We start from the raw sequence: 15,989 nt of genomic DNA on the forward strand, positions 1-15,989 counted from the left end.
ACTACTAATAATAATAATAATAATAATAATAATAATAATAATATACTGCTATTATTAAATATAATAATTATAGTTCTTTCTTTCTTTTCTGGCGTAAAGGTAGTCCAGTTAAAATACAATTGTGGAATTAGCCTTTAAAATATCCACCAAATACCCACTGAAGGGTCCCCCAACATTTTCAGAAAAAAGAAATAAAAAATACTGTGGACATGCATGATCTCAGTATAATTTGTGTTTAAATTTCCCTAATGGTTAACATGTTTTAATTTTAAAGCAAACATCAAATGTTCTATCTTATAGCTTTGCCTAATTGTAGAATATCCTAGAGTATTTATAGTGTGTTGTGTTTGTCTTTTAAATTCAGCCTAATCAGTTTCAAAGACAATATTGAACATTTCGGCTGAAACTTGCACCACAACTAGCTTGAAGTAATGTCGCCGCCCTCTGGGTAAATGTAGTTTTATTTCAGCAGGCTCAGTGTAGCTCAGTCAAACTATTTATTTCCCTTACATCCTGTGAATATGATTACATGGCTGTTGACTTGACATCACGTTTTATTTTAATAATAACATTTCTTTGCATGAAAAAACAACAACAGAAACATACTTTAAACCATTAAGCATCATAAGATTAAATTTATTTTATGTAATAAGATTCATACCTACCATACAATTACAAACATGTGTGTAAGTGCAGTTTAAGTAATTTGGTCATTTCTATATAATTAAAACTATAAATGTTGCACTCTGATCTCAATTTGAGGTTTGTGTAGTGCTGTGCTGTGTACATTATGATATGACTTGAATTAAACATTATTTTTTTAGACGTTTAGTTACTACATATTGTTACTTCAATACACTGCTAAAGTGTCCATGACAGCAGTTTAACTGTAATGTTCATATCAAAGACAGAACGAGGTGAATTATTAGCACTATATGCTTTAGATCTAATAAAATAATTAATAGACTGAGTTAAGAACATGTCAGGCGCAAGCTTCAGCATCATGAATGTGTTTTTTGTCCTTGTGTGCCAGTGACTTAGTCATGGACTTCACTTCCTCTATTAATGTAACTGATTGTAAATGGGAAGTTCTGCTGATTGAATATCAAGGGAACAAGACAGGAAGCCACACATTCAGCACACAGGCTCAGTAGATTTTGTTCTCCAGTGCACAGTTTGAGTTTCAACTTCGAACAGAGACAATAGAAGCTGTTTCTCACCTTCTGTCTACAACATGAAGCTGATGAAATGCATTTTAATTGTCCAATTGACTTGTCTTTGTCAAGGTAATGTATACAGTTTAATACATTTATAAACTTGATATTTAAAAGTTATTTAGAAACCGTTGAGAGTTATGCACTTTCACTTTATTGAAAAGGAAAGCTATTTTTTGAGATTTGTTTACTTCTCAAGGAGTTCTCTCTTAAATCGGATAGTTTAGCCTAAATTGTGGTTAAGCTTATGTTTAAATTAAATTAAATTTTAAATTGAAATTATAAATGACTGAAACATGTTAAATTATTGTTGTCAGTGAAGGGAAATGGTAGAAGCTGGTTATTGTTTTGTATTTTACAATTTCCTTGCCATAATTTATCTGAAGAAAAGTAAATAACGCTATACACTTTACATGGATAAAGATACACACTGCTGTCAGAGGGATAGAGTATTTTTTGGCAAACTACTGGCAAAGCATTGTGAAGTTTGCTATATCTTATTCAGTGTATTTCAGAAGAAATACAGTAGCTTGTATATGTACATCTAGAAGTTTTTACAAGCGGAAACTATTCATTGGGTAAACAATTTTCTTTATAGAAAATGCCTTGAAGAAAATTCAAATGTCATTTACACAGATGCTGAGGAGCTGACAAGTAATTAAAAAGATGAAAACATAGGAGACAGTTCTGGATTAAAAGTGGAAAATACACATTTGTATGCATGTATTCATAAAGTTAGAGAAAAACGTATTGGTGGTGTGACTCACCATGTTTCACCCACACTACCCTCAATTCACATGCTAATACATGGATATAAGACACTTGGTCAAGCGGTTACTCTTCAAATCGTGTGGTAGATCTTTGATGTGGTGAATTGGTAAGTAGCCTAGCTTGATGCTCATTCTGTTACTGACTTCTTTCTTTTCCAATCTTCATTTCAGCTTTGCAAAACTCCTCTCAATCCACCTTAACAGACCCAACTGATGTCCCGTTGAGAGCAGAAGAAGAGGAATTCAACAGTAAGTTAAATATTTTTATTTCGTGCAAATGTTTTATTGGGGAAGATAATCTCTCTCTCTCTCTTTAATGTCTTTAGTTAGACACCTATAGTCACTAAGGCAACTTCCTTGTATGTGTAAAAACTACTTGGGAGTAGAGCTATTTCTGTTTCTCTCGCTCTCATGCAAACATACACAAACACACAGTTATACCAGCATTCTGTACCCTTCTTTTTGTCCAGAAACAGGATAAACACTCTTATGCAGAGAAAGTATGAATATTTTTGCTCTTATTCTCACAGGATGTGGGTCGACCTGCTTATGAAACACGTCTTGATGAATTTTGCAGGTGCAAATCAAACTGAGATAGCAAAGCATTCTCCCACACAGACTCGGGTTTGCTCTGCAAGCGGTGTTTCTGTGTGGCTTTGTGCTAAACAGTATACTTGGTAGCACAATGTTGTCCCAGAAACTCTCAGTCTCAGTACAATAAATTTACATTCAGAATCATTGTAATCGTATTTACCAAATTAATAAGGGCAAATACAATTATTTCTACTGGAATCTACACAGTAAAACAGAGCTGAGAAATGTAATATTGTGTTTGAAATAGCTGGGTTCAGTTACTCATTGCAACCCAAATACTTATGTCTACTTGTAAATATATATCATAAATTATTGTTGTCAGTAAAAGGAAATGGTGGAAGTTTGTATACTCCTTGTAGTTTCTAGTCTGACATTTTAATATTTAATGCCGCTGTTTAGTTAAGTAAGTAATTTACATAATACATTTTACATCACTAAAGAGACACACTGCTACCAGATTATCTTGTATTCAAAATTAAACCAAACGTATAGTAAAGTTGACAGTGTATTTCAAAGGAATACTTCTTTAGGTATCTTTTTTGCTTTGAAGTTTACATGCATCATTCTCATTTAGAAAACCTACTTTTTTCCTTGGATAACTTCAAGTTTAACACATGTTGGGGAGGTAAAAAAAATTTAAAAGATAAAAACACAGCCAGTGGTGCTTAAGATTCAGTTGAAGCCATGGAAAAAATTGGTTCTAAAGGTAGTCAGAGGAAAATGTTATATATTCTGAAAGAAGATAAAAGTAAGTGTTACATGTGGAAGATAATTAATTGATGGTGTGTTCTACTTTCACATGTCAACCACGCTGCTCTGATACACTCGCTTAAACACAAAAGTCTGATGCTTGATCAACTTGATCAGTAGCCTTTATGTGGTTTGATGCAGACTTGATGCTGACACTGTCATTATCAGTGATCATCACTAGTTTATATTATCACAATACCTGCTCAATATACAAAGTTGTATATGTAATGTGTGAGGTAACATTAAATTTCTTGCCCACAGACGTTCAGCCTACTTGCTAGTTCACCAAGACATGCTGTTTTGATGTTAGCTATAGTAGCAGGAGAGTTGAGTGTATCTCTGGTGTGCCGGCTCCGGGAAACCATCTCGTCATTTCTGCATGCTAGCTTTGCAGCAGCAATAGTGCTAAAGTTTGCTGTCCCACAACCCCACAACCTAGCAACTTTAGTTTCAGTACTTGGCCTTGTCACTCTATCATGGCATTTATCGCTTCTTCCACCTGTAATCCACAGTTGAAAATAATCCCCAGTAATTGCTGTTTCCTCCTGTTTGAGTAACGTTTCCTATTTTTCCTCCTTTTCCTCCTTTTCAATGGCCGATGCCTATATGTAGAGAGCAGGGCGACTGATAGGCGATTTATAATGCCAATATCAAAACAAAGAAAAGCTATATATAATTACATGTTATCTTAGCCAGTAGCATGTTGTTTTAGGATTATTTTTATTAATTAATGAAATAGAAAAATGCATTGGGTAATGATGTGGATTTCAGAACATGACTAGAGTTTAAGGTTGACTGGGGTACAGTTTGTCAGAAGTGACGTCATTCAACTGCACTGTTCTCTACTGTATAATATAATATATTTTACACTCAGCAGTAATGGTTTTACGTTAGATTTGCTGTCATTTAGGATGATATATCTGCATCGTCAGTGCAGGTATTGGCCGATGCCAATTATCTTAAAATGCCAGATATTGGCCCGATTAACCGGTACATCTTGGTTGGAGTGCCACAGACAGGGGAGGTAAATCAGAAAGTACTGAGAAACTAGAAATCACCACCCTTATCCTTTAATGTTTTGTCATATAGCTTAGAGTACCAACTGAACATTTCTAGCACGCACATTTGTAACTTTAATTGCCAGCTACATGTAAGACATTTTCTTTGAAAAATGAGACCTACTGAAAGCACTAGATAATTCATCACAATATACAGTGTCTTCATCATCAGCTAATTTAAAACATGCTATATATGCATTGTGCATTAGCAATAAACAGTGATAACATTCATTTATGAACCAGAATTGATACCTGCGTTTGGGTTTTACCAGAAAAATCATCACATAAATCATTTTGTGTTTCCATCTCTGTGTGTCCTCAGATGAACCTTACATTAACAAACTCTCTTGTGAATTCAACTTCACGCTCAAGATGCCTGGAAACAGGAGCAGTAATAAGGTGCCATTAACAGCAAACTCTGCAGATACGTTGGTTGAGCAGATCTGTCACGGACTTGGCTGTGGTAGCACCTATCATGTCTATATCAACTATACAACCAGCTCACTTCCCAATACCAGCTGCTTTCACGACTGTTCGTACCACGATGGTCGTTTGCAGAACTGTTCAGAGAGTGTGGGTGGGAACTGCACTGTGATTGAGAAAGTTGTTTGTGGTAAGTGCTTTCTCTTTTATAGCTACACAAAAAGCAGTTTGTTTTTCTCTGACAAAATTACTGATTTGAAGATTTTAAATGATGTTTTTCCTTTATTGTCAAATTACTGTACATAATATTGAACCAATGAACTATTTTCCAGGCTATCCCTGCCCTTCATCATAAGCAATGTTATAAGTTGACAGCATTATAATGTCATCCTTAGGAAACCAGGCTGTGCAGCTGGCAGGAGGAACTGGCCGCTGTGATGGACGGGTGGAGGTGTGGAGAAATGGGAGATGGGGAACAGTGTGTGACGACCAGTGGGACGTGCGGGATGCTGACGTGGTTTGCGCCCAGCTCGGCTGTGGTTATGCCATCAGTGTGACAGGACAGGGAGGCTTCTTCCCCCCCGGCAGAGGACCTGTCTACCTGGATGAGCTGAACTGTACGGGCAAAGAGGATAACCTGTGGGCCTGTCCTGCTGCGGAGGATGAGCCAGACTGTGGACACAAAGAAGATGCTGGTGTCGTGTGCTCAGGTCGGAGTCCAAAAAACATGCTCAAACATACAGAAAATAACAAATTTGAAATATAAATGCAAAAAAAAAAATGAGAAAGGTAAGGCTTAAAATTAATTAGCTTTAATTAGCTCAGAGTGGTTGACAGCCCACAGTGGGATATATATATAATAAATATATATGCCATATATATATATATATATATATATATATGGCATATTATTTTGTTTAAAGTAACACTACTACTACTACTGTACTTACTTAGGCAGAGTGGTGCTTTGAACTAAATGCTAACAAGCTTAGATTGACAATGTTAGCATGCTGATGTTTAGCAGGTGTAATGCTTGCCAAGTAAACCATCTTAGTTTATGGTTAGCTTGCTAAGAATAGGCAATTAGCACTTAACACAATACAATACAGCCTGATGTCTATAGTTTTGCAGCTATTTGGTCATAAAATCATTCATCCTCTGGGGATCATCATTGTTAGGATGTTTTAAGGCCTTCCATCCAATAGTTGTGAAGATATTTCCATCTGGAACAAAGTTGTGCCCACCAATGCACAACACAATGTGGAGGAAAAATACTAAACACAATATTTATTTATTTAAGTTCGCTAAAATGTAGTCCAACTTACTAACTGCCCCCCTGTCCTCATTTTTCAATTATGGAATACTTTACTTAACATTAATCTACTGCAAATAATGTAATATTTATTTTTCCTATAGTAGTTTCATAGTGTGTATTTTATGTGTGATAGAAATGAAAGCAGTCAGACTGACTGGAGGTCTGGACCGCTGCTCTGGTAAAGTCGAAATCCACCGTAATGGCAGCTGGGGCACGGTGTGTGATAACTGCTGGAATCAACAGATGGCCTCCATGGTGTGCTCCATGCTGCAGTGTGGTGCCAAAGCAGAGAAATACACCCAGTTTGTTCCCCCTCTCACCCACAACAACGGGACACTGTGGTACTATAAATGCATGGGAAACGAGCAGAATCTGTGGGAGTGCAGGGAGATCATCAACAAAATACACCTGTGTATTTCTTCAAAAGCATCTGGTGTCATCTGTAATGGTGGGTTGAATTGGCTTTGTATAAGGTAATAAATCCTGGTGACTTGACACAGTAAAACAAGAGAAACAACATCAGGTTTCGGTGAAATATTAAGAACATCATATTTTACTTTTATACTTGGTATTCTGCTCATCTAATACTGATAATTTTTGTTGTTTTTTTTGTAGCTATATTTTTTATTTTTTATCTTTATTTGTCAATACAGGTGACACATTTTTCATAGTGTTTCTTAACACAAATAGCCAGTAATTTACAGGAGCCCTTTAAATTATGCTTTGTTTATTTTTTTTATCATACTGTAGCTACTGTGTATGAGATAGTTAACTGCTTTAAAAAAGGGAAAAACTCTGTTGTAGTTTAGTACTGGACCAGCATTAGGTGCTCAGTTTTAATCTGCTGAAAACTTAAACTAACATACAAATGTTTGCACTTTCAGGTGATAGTGTTCACTTTCCATTAAGTAATAACCAAGGCCCCAGCTAATATATAAAGTCATTGTAGTTGTGTCCTAAATAATGATTTCCTTTTGATTGGATGAAATTGCTTTTTTTAAAACGCACACTCACATGCTGTAATTCCCTTTAAAGTTATATAGATTTAAGTCATGATTGGATAGTTGTCAGAGAAAAGTTTTCTTCATGTTTAAGCAGCTTTCTTAAAAAAAAAATGAAGCTTTAAATTTCAACATTTTATTCCCAACCTCATTCTTACTGTATTAGCTGGCTTGCTTTTTTAAAAATGTATTTAAAGAATCATATAATTATAGTAGAAAAATAAAATGAAGGTTTAGTTCATTCTGCTTTTAGATAAACCAAGTGAAAATGTGATTCTTTAATTTCTTTCTCTTCATTCTTCAGCTTACATCCAGACTGTGTTGAACTTAAAAAGATTGTATTTTTGTCTTGCAGGTTCCCTTGGGTTTCCTATACCCACCACAGCCACCCCAGCTAATGCAACTGTAATAACCAGTTGGACTGGTAAATATTTAATTTGTTTATAAAAACATATATCACATTATGTTTATTAATGTTACTTTAGTTATTTATAACAGAAGATGTTTCACTATGTTTTAAAAGTTACAGGAAGAATTAGAAACATGTGAGTCTTGAAAAAACAACCAGAAAAGATGAAGATGATGTGTAGCTTTTCTCTCTGTCCATCCCAGAAGGTACAGCTGCAGTCATTCCCGCTGAAGGCTTCTCCTTACCGTCTGCAGAGCTTCTCATAACCATGGCTCTGTGTCTTCTGCTCCTCGTTCTTCTGATCACAAACACGGTGCTCTGCTTCCACTACAGAAGAAGACACGGTTGGTTCTCCTCACTTCAGTCTGTTAAGGTGTAGCGCTACACTTACTTTAATCTCAAGAATAAGGGGTCGTTAAGAGCTGTGAACCTAATCAGGAAAATCTTACCTTCTGATTTTATGTGGCTTCAGTTCAAGATTCCTTCACTTGTGACACTCGTGCTCTTCACAATAGGCATGAGATTAAAGAAAATGAAAAATAGGTCATGCAACTTTTCTTCAGTATACTTTTGATGTTATTTTAGCAAAAAAAAATTGCCTTCATTTCCTTCATCGGGGTGGTAGAGGATATTTAACTTTATCAGCCTCTCCTTAGTAGTTAAACCTAAATTAAAAAAAAGAAATATACATATATTCCTGAATTCTGGATTTTCCAATGAGGGAGAAGACTTGTAGATGTAGTTTAACTTTTTTGTCAAAAAACCAAACATATCAGACACAAATTATTATTCAAAGCAGAGTATTTTTATGTCTTAAATGTTGTTTGAGAGGATATTTAATCTCAAAAACAAACTACATATCAACAACGTCTCCATCCCCTGAAAATATTTTAACTGTATTCCAGTTTTTAATCCTAATTTATAATTAATAAAAAACAATCCTTTAACACATCTTTCTATTAGAAACATTGCAAGTTGCTTAGACATTTCTTATGTCCACAGCACTCTTGCTCCAGCAGACGCGCAGCAGCACACGACCTCCCTCTGAAAATCAACACAACAGCTGCCAAGAGGCTGTCAACCTCATCAAGATCACCCCCAACCCACCACAGGCAGATGGTCAGTAGCTTAACATTTCATATGATAAATAAAAAAACTGAATGTGTGAGCTGAATTTAATACCTTCCAATCTTCCAAAAAGTTAAAATTTTTTATTTATACCCTTCTTTCTATATATATAATTTGTATGTACGTATGTGTGTGTGTGTGTGTGTGTGTGTGTGTGTGTGTGTATACACATATATATATATATATATATATATATATATATATATATATATGATATAAATAACTAATCTATCACCTAATCACCAATTCCTTACATTGTTTTGTGTTTGTCTCAAAAAGTCCCCTCCAATCCCAGGTTTCTTTGGACCCAGCTTAGTAGTGTTGACAGCACATCAGTAGATACAGACTATGAGCAGTATGAGCCAAGCAATGATCCGTCTGTCCCTTTGTCAACCTTTCGGAGTGAGCTACGTTCTTTTATTTCCTTTCCATTTGTATTTGTTCATGTGTGTTTCTCAAATTTTGCTTCTTATGATGTTCTCTCTCTGCATTGCTGCAGTTTGCGGTCGAAGCCTGTGTGTGTGTGTGTGTAGTCTGTGCAGATCAATGCTGTTTGCACTGAATGTTTGCAGGATGGTTTATGATTAAAACTTTGCTTCATGTGCATCATTTTGTATCCAGATTCTCACCGTTACAAAACAGACAGACTTGAAAGCCTCTTTGAGGAAGGTGAGTCACCGTTCGTTTGCAAAGATGTCACAAAGACAAAGATGTTACACTTTGTAGATCTGAAAAACACACAATAATATTTCTTCTGTACAGTATTGCTCTTCCTAGTAATTATCAGAGGGTAGAGGATGGCACAAACATTGATGAGTTTCAATCACTGCTGTAACCCTTTGAACGCATTCATCACTGTGTAGTAGGATTGTATGGATACATAAATGTTTTAACCAAATATCATTGATTTTTTTAGTTACATTTAACCTTTATTTAACAATGAAATATTTTGTGTGACATTGATTTGTTTTGTTACTTGTCCTAATATTTACACACACAAAAACAAAAATAATAATAATATAATAATAATAATCTTTATTTGTAGAGCACTTTTCAAAAGCAAGTTACAAAGTGCTTTAACAAGTGTAAAGACAATAATACCCAAGAGACAACAGTAGTAGTAACAGTAGTATTGTAGTAGTGGTAGTAGTAGTAGTGGTAGTAGTAATAGATTCTCACATTACCTTGTGAGCTGTTCCTAATTCTGTCCCCCACATATTGAAAGGATTACATCTGACTGAGTTTAGACTATGCCTAATAATATACTGTACCTGTTACTTATGGTCTCTAGTTTGCTCAAACACCTGTAAATATTTTGATAGTTGGCTATTTAGGTTTTTATAAACATGTCCTGCTGCTAGATACTGAACCTTGTATTTTAATGATTTAAAATTTCCTATAATTAAATGGGTTCTTTTAATATAATGTAATAAAATGCCTTATTTTGTTTTAGAAATACCTTTTTAGAATGACCTGCACAGTGAAGTTTTGACTGTATTATAACAATACATAACATTTTCTTGTAACCAACATTAAAAAAACAACAAAATATTTGTTTAATATTATATTCTGATTTTTCAGGCCCTCAACCCAAAGATGAAGTGACGGGAGCCTTTTCAAGCTATAATGGTGGACCCACAGATCCTCAATATGCCAGAGTGTCAAAGATCTCAGTGGACTCATTTGATACCTCCAGTACTTCCTCTGGGGAATGCTACGAAAACACAAACGGCTATGTCAGGGTCACTCCCGGTCAGTCAAATTCATTCACCTGCTTCCTTTCAGCCAGTACCATGTTGTTAAGTTACCGTAAAAATGGGACTGTACAAAAATGGTTAATTAATCATCAGAACCAAGAGAATAATTTGCAGCTCTTTAATTACATTTATACAGTGGCTGAAACATCTTTAATATGTTTATCAGTTTTATTCCACTTCTAATGTGTGTATTGTTGGTTGTTTTAAACAGTATTTTTCTGTTATAATTTTAAAGGAAAAGGTCAACATATTTGGAAATACGCTTATTTGCTTTCTTGTGATGATGAGTTAGTCAACACAACTATTACTGTACGGTATCTATGAAGCCACAGCCAGCGGACGTGTTTGTTAACTGTAGACAGCTGTTTACTATATAAATCTATTTTTGTATTGTTATGTATTTTTGTTTAGTCATTGGACAGGGACATTGATCAAAGTAATAAAGACATATATACGTCATTATTTATATAGCCCGCACACCCAAAAGCAAACAAACAACCCAACAGCACACAATAATTTGCTTTTCCATGATGGCCATTTACCTGAAGATGACACTCTCGGAGTATAAGCTAAATAAGCAAACTACCTGCTACCTGTAGCTTCATATTTGCTGTACAGAGACATGAGAGTGGTCTTCTCATGTAACTCTCTGCAAGAAAGTGTATAAGTGTATGTTCCCAATATGCTAAACTATTTAGATTTGAATTATATTCCACCATCATAAATTCCTTTCACTTTTAGTTAAAAGCAGTAATATTGTATTGGTTTTATATATTATTTCAGTAATATTAATAAGTTGTACCAATACTGTATCATTGTAAGATTTTGGTTGAGGGTGTTGCAGTTTTGTTTTTTTTTTTCAGAGAAAATTATAACAATGCTGGGGAGGGTGTAGCTTTTTGAATATATTACTCATCCTGCCTCCTCACCCTAATCATCATAATCTGTGGGTGTTTGCAGTAAGATAAACACACTTCTGACTGGAAGCTGTGTTTCACTTCTTCAGGCAGAATGTGAAAGACAAAACCAGTCTCAAAAAGCTCTCAATAGAGATATGAAAACTCAACACATGACTTGTGTTCTCACAAATTACAGAGCCAGGAGCTGGCCAGTCATCTGTTGTCAGTTATACTTTCGATCCTTCAAAAGTCTACAGCAGTGATCAACTTTACCCGGGAAAAACAGTAGACCTGCACAGTACAAGTAAATATCCCAAAACTCAGCAACAAATGTTACACTTTAGAAAAACTTTGATCCATAACATTCCCTGATCTTTGTTATTGTCTGATCATTAGATGATGAAGATGACGGCCCCATCTACTCCCCTGTGAGCCCTGACCAAAACTCTTCATTTGAGGATGACTACGATGACATCGGCGCCTAATAGTAAACAAAGGAGGTAACTCCGAGACTGTGCAAAACTGCGCTGAAAGGAACTATGTACTTTAAGAACAAACACCTGTTTAGACTGAGAAAACCCAGTAAGCAGTAATTTGGTGATTTGCAGGCATTGTTTAAAAATGCTGGTTGCATATAACCATTGTTTCAACAGCATTTGAATGTCTAATTTTCATTGTGTACAGTATTAGAACCTCCTTAATATTGAAATTCTAGACCAATTTTGACCTAGACTCAAACAGTTTCCTGGGAAAACCAATAATATAAGTTTAATGTACAGTTGTTGAGACTTGGAATGTGATTGACCCATTGCATCACAATGAACAAATTGTTTTTCTTTTTCCCAGTTGTGAGCACAAACTGTTCTGAAAACACTGTGATGGTGCATTTAATGATGCATCTGACATTCAGAGAGCATTGACAGCCGACTATGCGACGCACTCTGGGGACAAATGACAAGCACATTTGGATGTTATGAAAAGGACAATGTGTGATTTTCCTCTTGTTTAGCATTGAAAAGTTACAGCTCACTCTGAAGTTTTTCATGTCCAAGCATCTTAGAACTGGACTTTTCTAAACAGTCCCTGCTTTCAGCTGCATGAAAATGTAATTTTAATTAAGCAAAAGGTATGATGAAATATTCACTGTGATGGATTAGCTATTTAAAATAAGTTAATTCAAATGAATTAAAACTAATGACTACCTGTAAGGTAGGAAAACAAACTTTGACATAAAGGTATGTTTAGGTTATATGTGAATGTAGTAGATGCACCTGTATCATATGTACAGTATGTTTTAGATTTTTAATATTTAACTGTCTTTTCATAGCAGTTTTCTGTATTAACGAGTATGTAGTCAAATAGTGTGCTAATATTTGCTAGTATTTTCCTGTGAATGTAAGTACGATCAAACTATTGAGTTTCAACATAATCTCTATAATTGTGATGTGAACTACATGGCCAAAAGTATATGGACACACAAACATTACACCCATTTGTGATTGTTGAACATGTCAATCTAAAACTGTGGGCAGTAATTAATTACTTTAACAGCTTCCAATCTTGTAGGAAAACTTTACACAGGATTTTGCAACCTGGGTGCGGAAATCTGCTGGGAAAACCTCACAGTGTGCACAGGGCCATTGTTGAAACAGGAGAAAGCCTTCTTCAAACTGCCACGAAGTTGGAAGCACACTCGTATCAATGGGTGCTCAGGCCTAATCATATTAACAACACCAGACCAAAGGTACACCTCCTTATACTTCTGGCCATATAGTGTATTCAACTAATGTGCTAATGTTTGCAACACAGTCTCTGGTGGGTATTTGTAAAAGTGTAATCAAACTAGTTCTACCACAAGGTGGCACTACAAGCTTGTATGTAACTAAATGTTTAAGTGACTGACTGGGGTGAAGCCCTTAAATGTAAACTACAGAAAATAAAACTTGTAATACCATAAAATATTTGCCAAATAAAACGCTTATCAGGCTGTAACACTTTGAGACAAATACCCATTCATGCCGAGCGAAGGAGAAGTCAAAATAATGCACTGTGAAACAGTTTGAGAGGGGAACTCTAGATCCTGATCGGGAGCCAACATAAACCATCAGTTCAGTCTGAAACCAGACCTGGCACGGCTTTTCTTGGTCCATTACATCTGCAGCAGCTGCAGAGCATCAACGCTTCCTCCTGATCCAAAGTGATGCCTCAAATCCAAAGCGATGTCTTGTTATGTAGAGGTAAATGTGACAAACTGCCTCAAAGCACCTGTCAGACATTTAATAGGGTGTAGCAGTGGTGAATGCACGGATAAACATGGATTAGCTTCACCTCAGCTAACGTGAGAAATGGGAGTGATGATGCATTAGACTGATAACCAGCAGAATTGGGTGTTTTTTGACTGGAAGGTATTTGCCAAGGAAGAGGAGGAGGGTGAGTGTGTGTTGGGGTGTGCGGAGGCGAGAGGAGGGGGGAGGATGTTGGGGTGAAGATGAGGAAAAAAGGAGGAGGAGGTAGACGCAGAAGTCGGGGAAAGATAAAACGTGTCTGAGAGAATCATATATTCCACTCAAATTTAGTCCAGAGCTCTGCATCGAGATAAACCGGTGAATTAACGACCAGATCTCCTTATGAAACTCAATCTCTTTCACATGCCAGAGAATCCAGCACCCTCACACACACGCCAACCCACACACCACTTAACAGAGATTCCATCTAAAAGTATGCAGTTTGATATATTACAGGTCCTCCTTGAATAGTTTGCTTTTGTTTTATTCTGCTCTGAAAGATTGATAAGTCAGAATCTTAAAATCTGTAGATTTACAGCTCTGATTAACATCAAGGGAAAGAAATGTAGTAGACCTACACTAGTATTTCAAGTAGCTTGTAGTATTTGAGGGATTAGAAGATCAACCCTCTGTTTTTACTTTGTTCATTAAATCACTTGCACACAAAGGATTACAGCTCCTTAAGTCCGTAAGTTCCTAAAAGTGTCCCAACAGCTGATCTTGCCAGAGTTTAAACTTTTGAACTCTGTTTTTTGCAGGAGGACTGGAGATGACCGTACCTGCCTTTAAACAATATGTAAGCACATACTAGAACCTGACATTACAGCTGCTGCAGTTTGAGGTTTCTCATCCTCCCATGAAATGTAATGTAAAGAATATTACAACAAAAAGAGTTTGGCCAACTAGTTTTTTGCCCATTTAGCATGAAAATGTGTTGACTATATGCCTTACACTAATTTTTGTCTGTGATAAAATATGGTTAAGTCCCATGCCCTGAATGCATCTTGTTTAGTTGTCATTTCATTACCTTATTACAGACTTTTGGTCATGTGATAACAGGTGGTTTAATATGGGCAATTATACATGGCTGAAAGCTCCAGAAATAGCAAGTAAGTCAGGAATATTATATTCCAATATGCATTCCCAGGATAAACAATGAACCTCCATGACCAAATATTAATATATACATTGTTTATCTATGAGATAAAAAGTGTGGCTTGCAGTGATGAACTTACAGGGAACTCTGCTGCTCAGCTTTTTAGCTCATTGTTTTGGTTTCATGACACATTTACTGTTTGGTTCAGTCTCATCAAACCCATTTAAAACTTTAGCATGCAGCTGTTTCTCCAAACAACCTCTCATAAACCCACTGTACACTATCTGTCCTGTTCCAAACAGCCAATGAAAGCTGGTGAACATAGTGGAGCATTTTAGCAACTAAAGAGCTAATGCTAGATATTTCCCTGAGGATTTGGTGGAGAGAGCAAAAAGAGCAAAAAAGGAAAGTGAATATCAGACTTACATTCATCAGGTTGCAAGAAACACAACTCCAAATTTATGATAGTGTTGCTACGTAGCTGCTGGATGTGTACTTAAGTATTTTATCCTAGCAAATTTGCAATAGCATCTTTATAGAAGCTGAAGTCAGCGCTAGCTTCTGTTCCATTATCTTACTAACTCAATAAGATCTCCTTAAGTTTACTGACCACAGGTCAGATTCACATGACATACTGTTGAGAAAGACTCTGTTCCAAGGCTGGATTTTTAGTGTCATTGCAAATGTCAGTGGGATTTTACATCTGGAATAAGGTGATAATATTGTGATGTGGGCATAGACTGTATAGGTTGTGGGTCTTTCACCTTGTGCTGAGTTGTTAGTGGCACTTTCTGGCTTTATTGTGATTTGAGGCGAAGCCCACATATCTAATCTTCTTATTATGAGTTTTCTTTTAAGAATAAGAATGTGCTTTCACCTACATAAAGCAACTGTGATTCTGTTAATAAACTTTATTTTGTATCTATGTCCCATTTGTGTACAGCTCGAAACAAACAAGCATCACATTATTGACTTTTACTGAAGTGCTGTTTTCAGTCTCACAACCATTAGCTCTCTGGATCATTACAAATATGTCAAACCAGGTTTTATGTACTATTACAACAATAAGAACTATAATTAGTATATAGTTGTTTCTTACTTCACTGTGACTTTGTTGGTTTTGCTCTTGACTTGGCCTTTGTATTGGCACTGCTCTTTGATTGCCAGGGACATGTTGCAGGATGGACTGCAGCCAGTGAAATGCAGTGAGGTCATCAGTTTAGGTAGAGCCCCAGATGGTTACCGACCCGGGTGAAAAATCCACTTCAGCTTATTAATCAAAGCCTGTTT

The 15,989-nt window shown here is 36.0% G+C and overlaps 1 protein-coding gene across 7 annotated transcripts in view; it reads left to right on the plus strand.

The window, feature by feature from the left end:
• The window catches only part of LOC123976387 (T-cell differentiation antigen CD6-like), a 14,010-nt gene extending 700 nt beyond the window's left edge, over positions 1–13,310 (plus strand). For 2 of the 7 annotated variants that reach the window (XM_046058511.1, XM_046058513.1), the window contains 13 exons: positions 2,156–2,233; positions 4,709–4,999; positions 5,205–5,519; positions 6,258–6,572; positions 7,481–7,549; positions 7,738–7,878; positions 8,537–8,653; positions 8,942–9,064; positions 9,284–9,331; positions 10,244–10,414; positions 11,515–11,622; positions 11,715–11,818; positions 12,165–13,310. In XM_046058511.1, the coding sequence (XP_045914467.1) occupies positions 4,759–4,999; positions 5,205–5,519; positions 6,258–6,572; positions 7,481–7,549; positions 7,738–7,878; positions 8,537–8,653; positions 8,942–9,064; positions 9,284–9,331; positions 10,244–10,414; positions 11,515–11,622; positions 11,715–11,803 (1,737 nt within the window). In that variant the 5' untranslated portion in view covers positions 2,156–2,233; positions 4,709–4,758 and the 3' untranslated portion in view covers positions 11,804–11,818; positions 12,165–13,310. Of the gene's footprint in view, positions 1–1,189; positions 1,287–2,155; positions 2,234–4,238; positions 4,353–4,708; positions 5,000–5,204; positions 5,520–6,257; positions 6,573–7,480; positions 7,550–7,737; positions 7,879–8,536; positions 8,654–8,941; positions 9,065–9,283; positions 9,332–10,243; positions 10,415–11,514; positions 11,623–11,714; positions 11,819–12,164 lie in introns of those variants that run through there. The other 5 variants (XM_046058512.1, XM_046058509.1, XM_046058508.1 and 2 more) reach the window with 5 other exon arrangements.
• Positions 13,311–15,989: the final 2,679 nt, after the last annotated feature.

Source organism: Micropterus dolomieu, linkage group LG09 (assembly GCF_021292245.1).
Source record: "Micropterus dolomieu isolate WLL.071019.BEF.003 ecotype Adirondacks linkage group LG09, ASM2129224v1, whole genome shotgun sequence".
NCBI lineage: Eukaryota > Metazoa > Chordata > Actinopteri > Centrarchiformes > Centrarchidae > Micropterus > Micropterus dolomieu.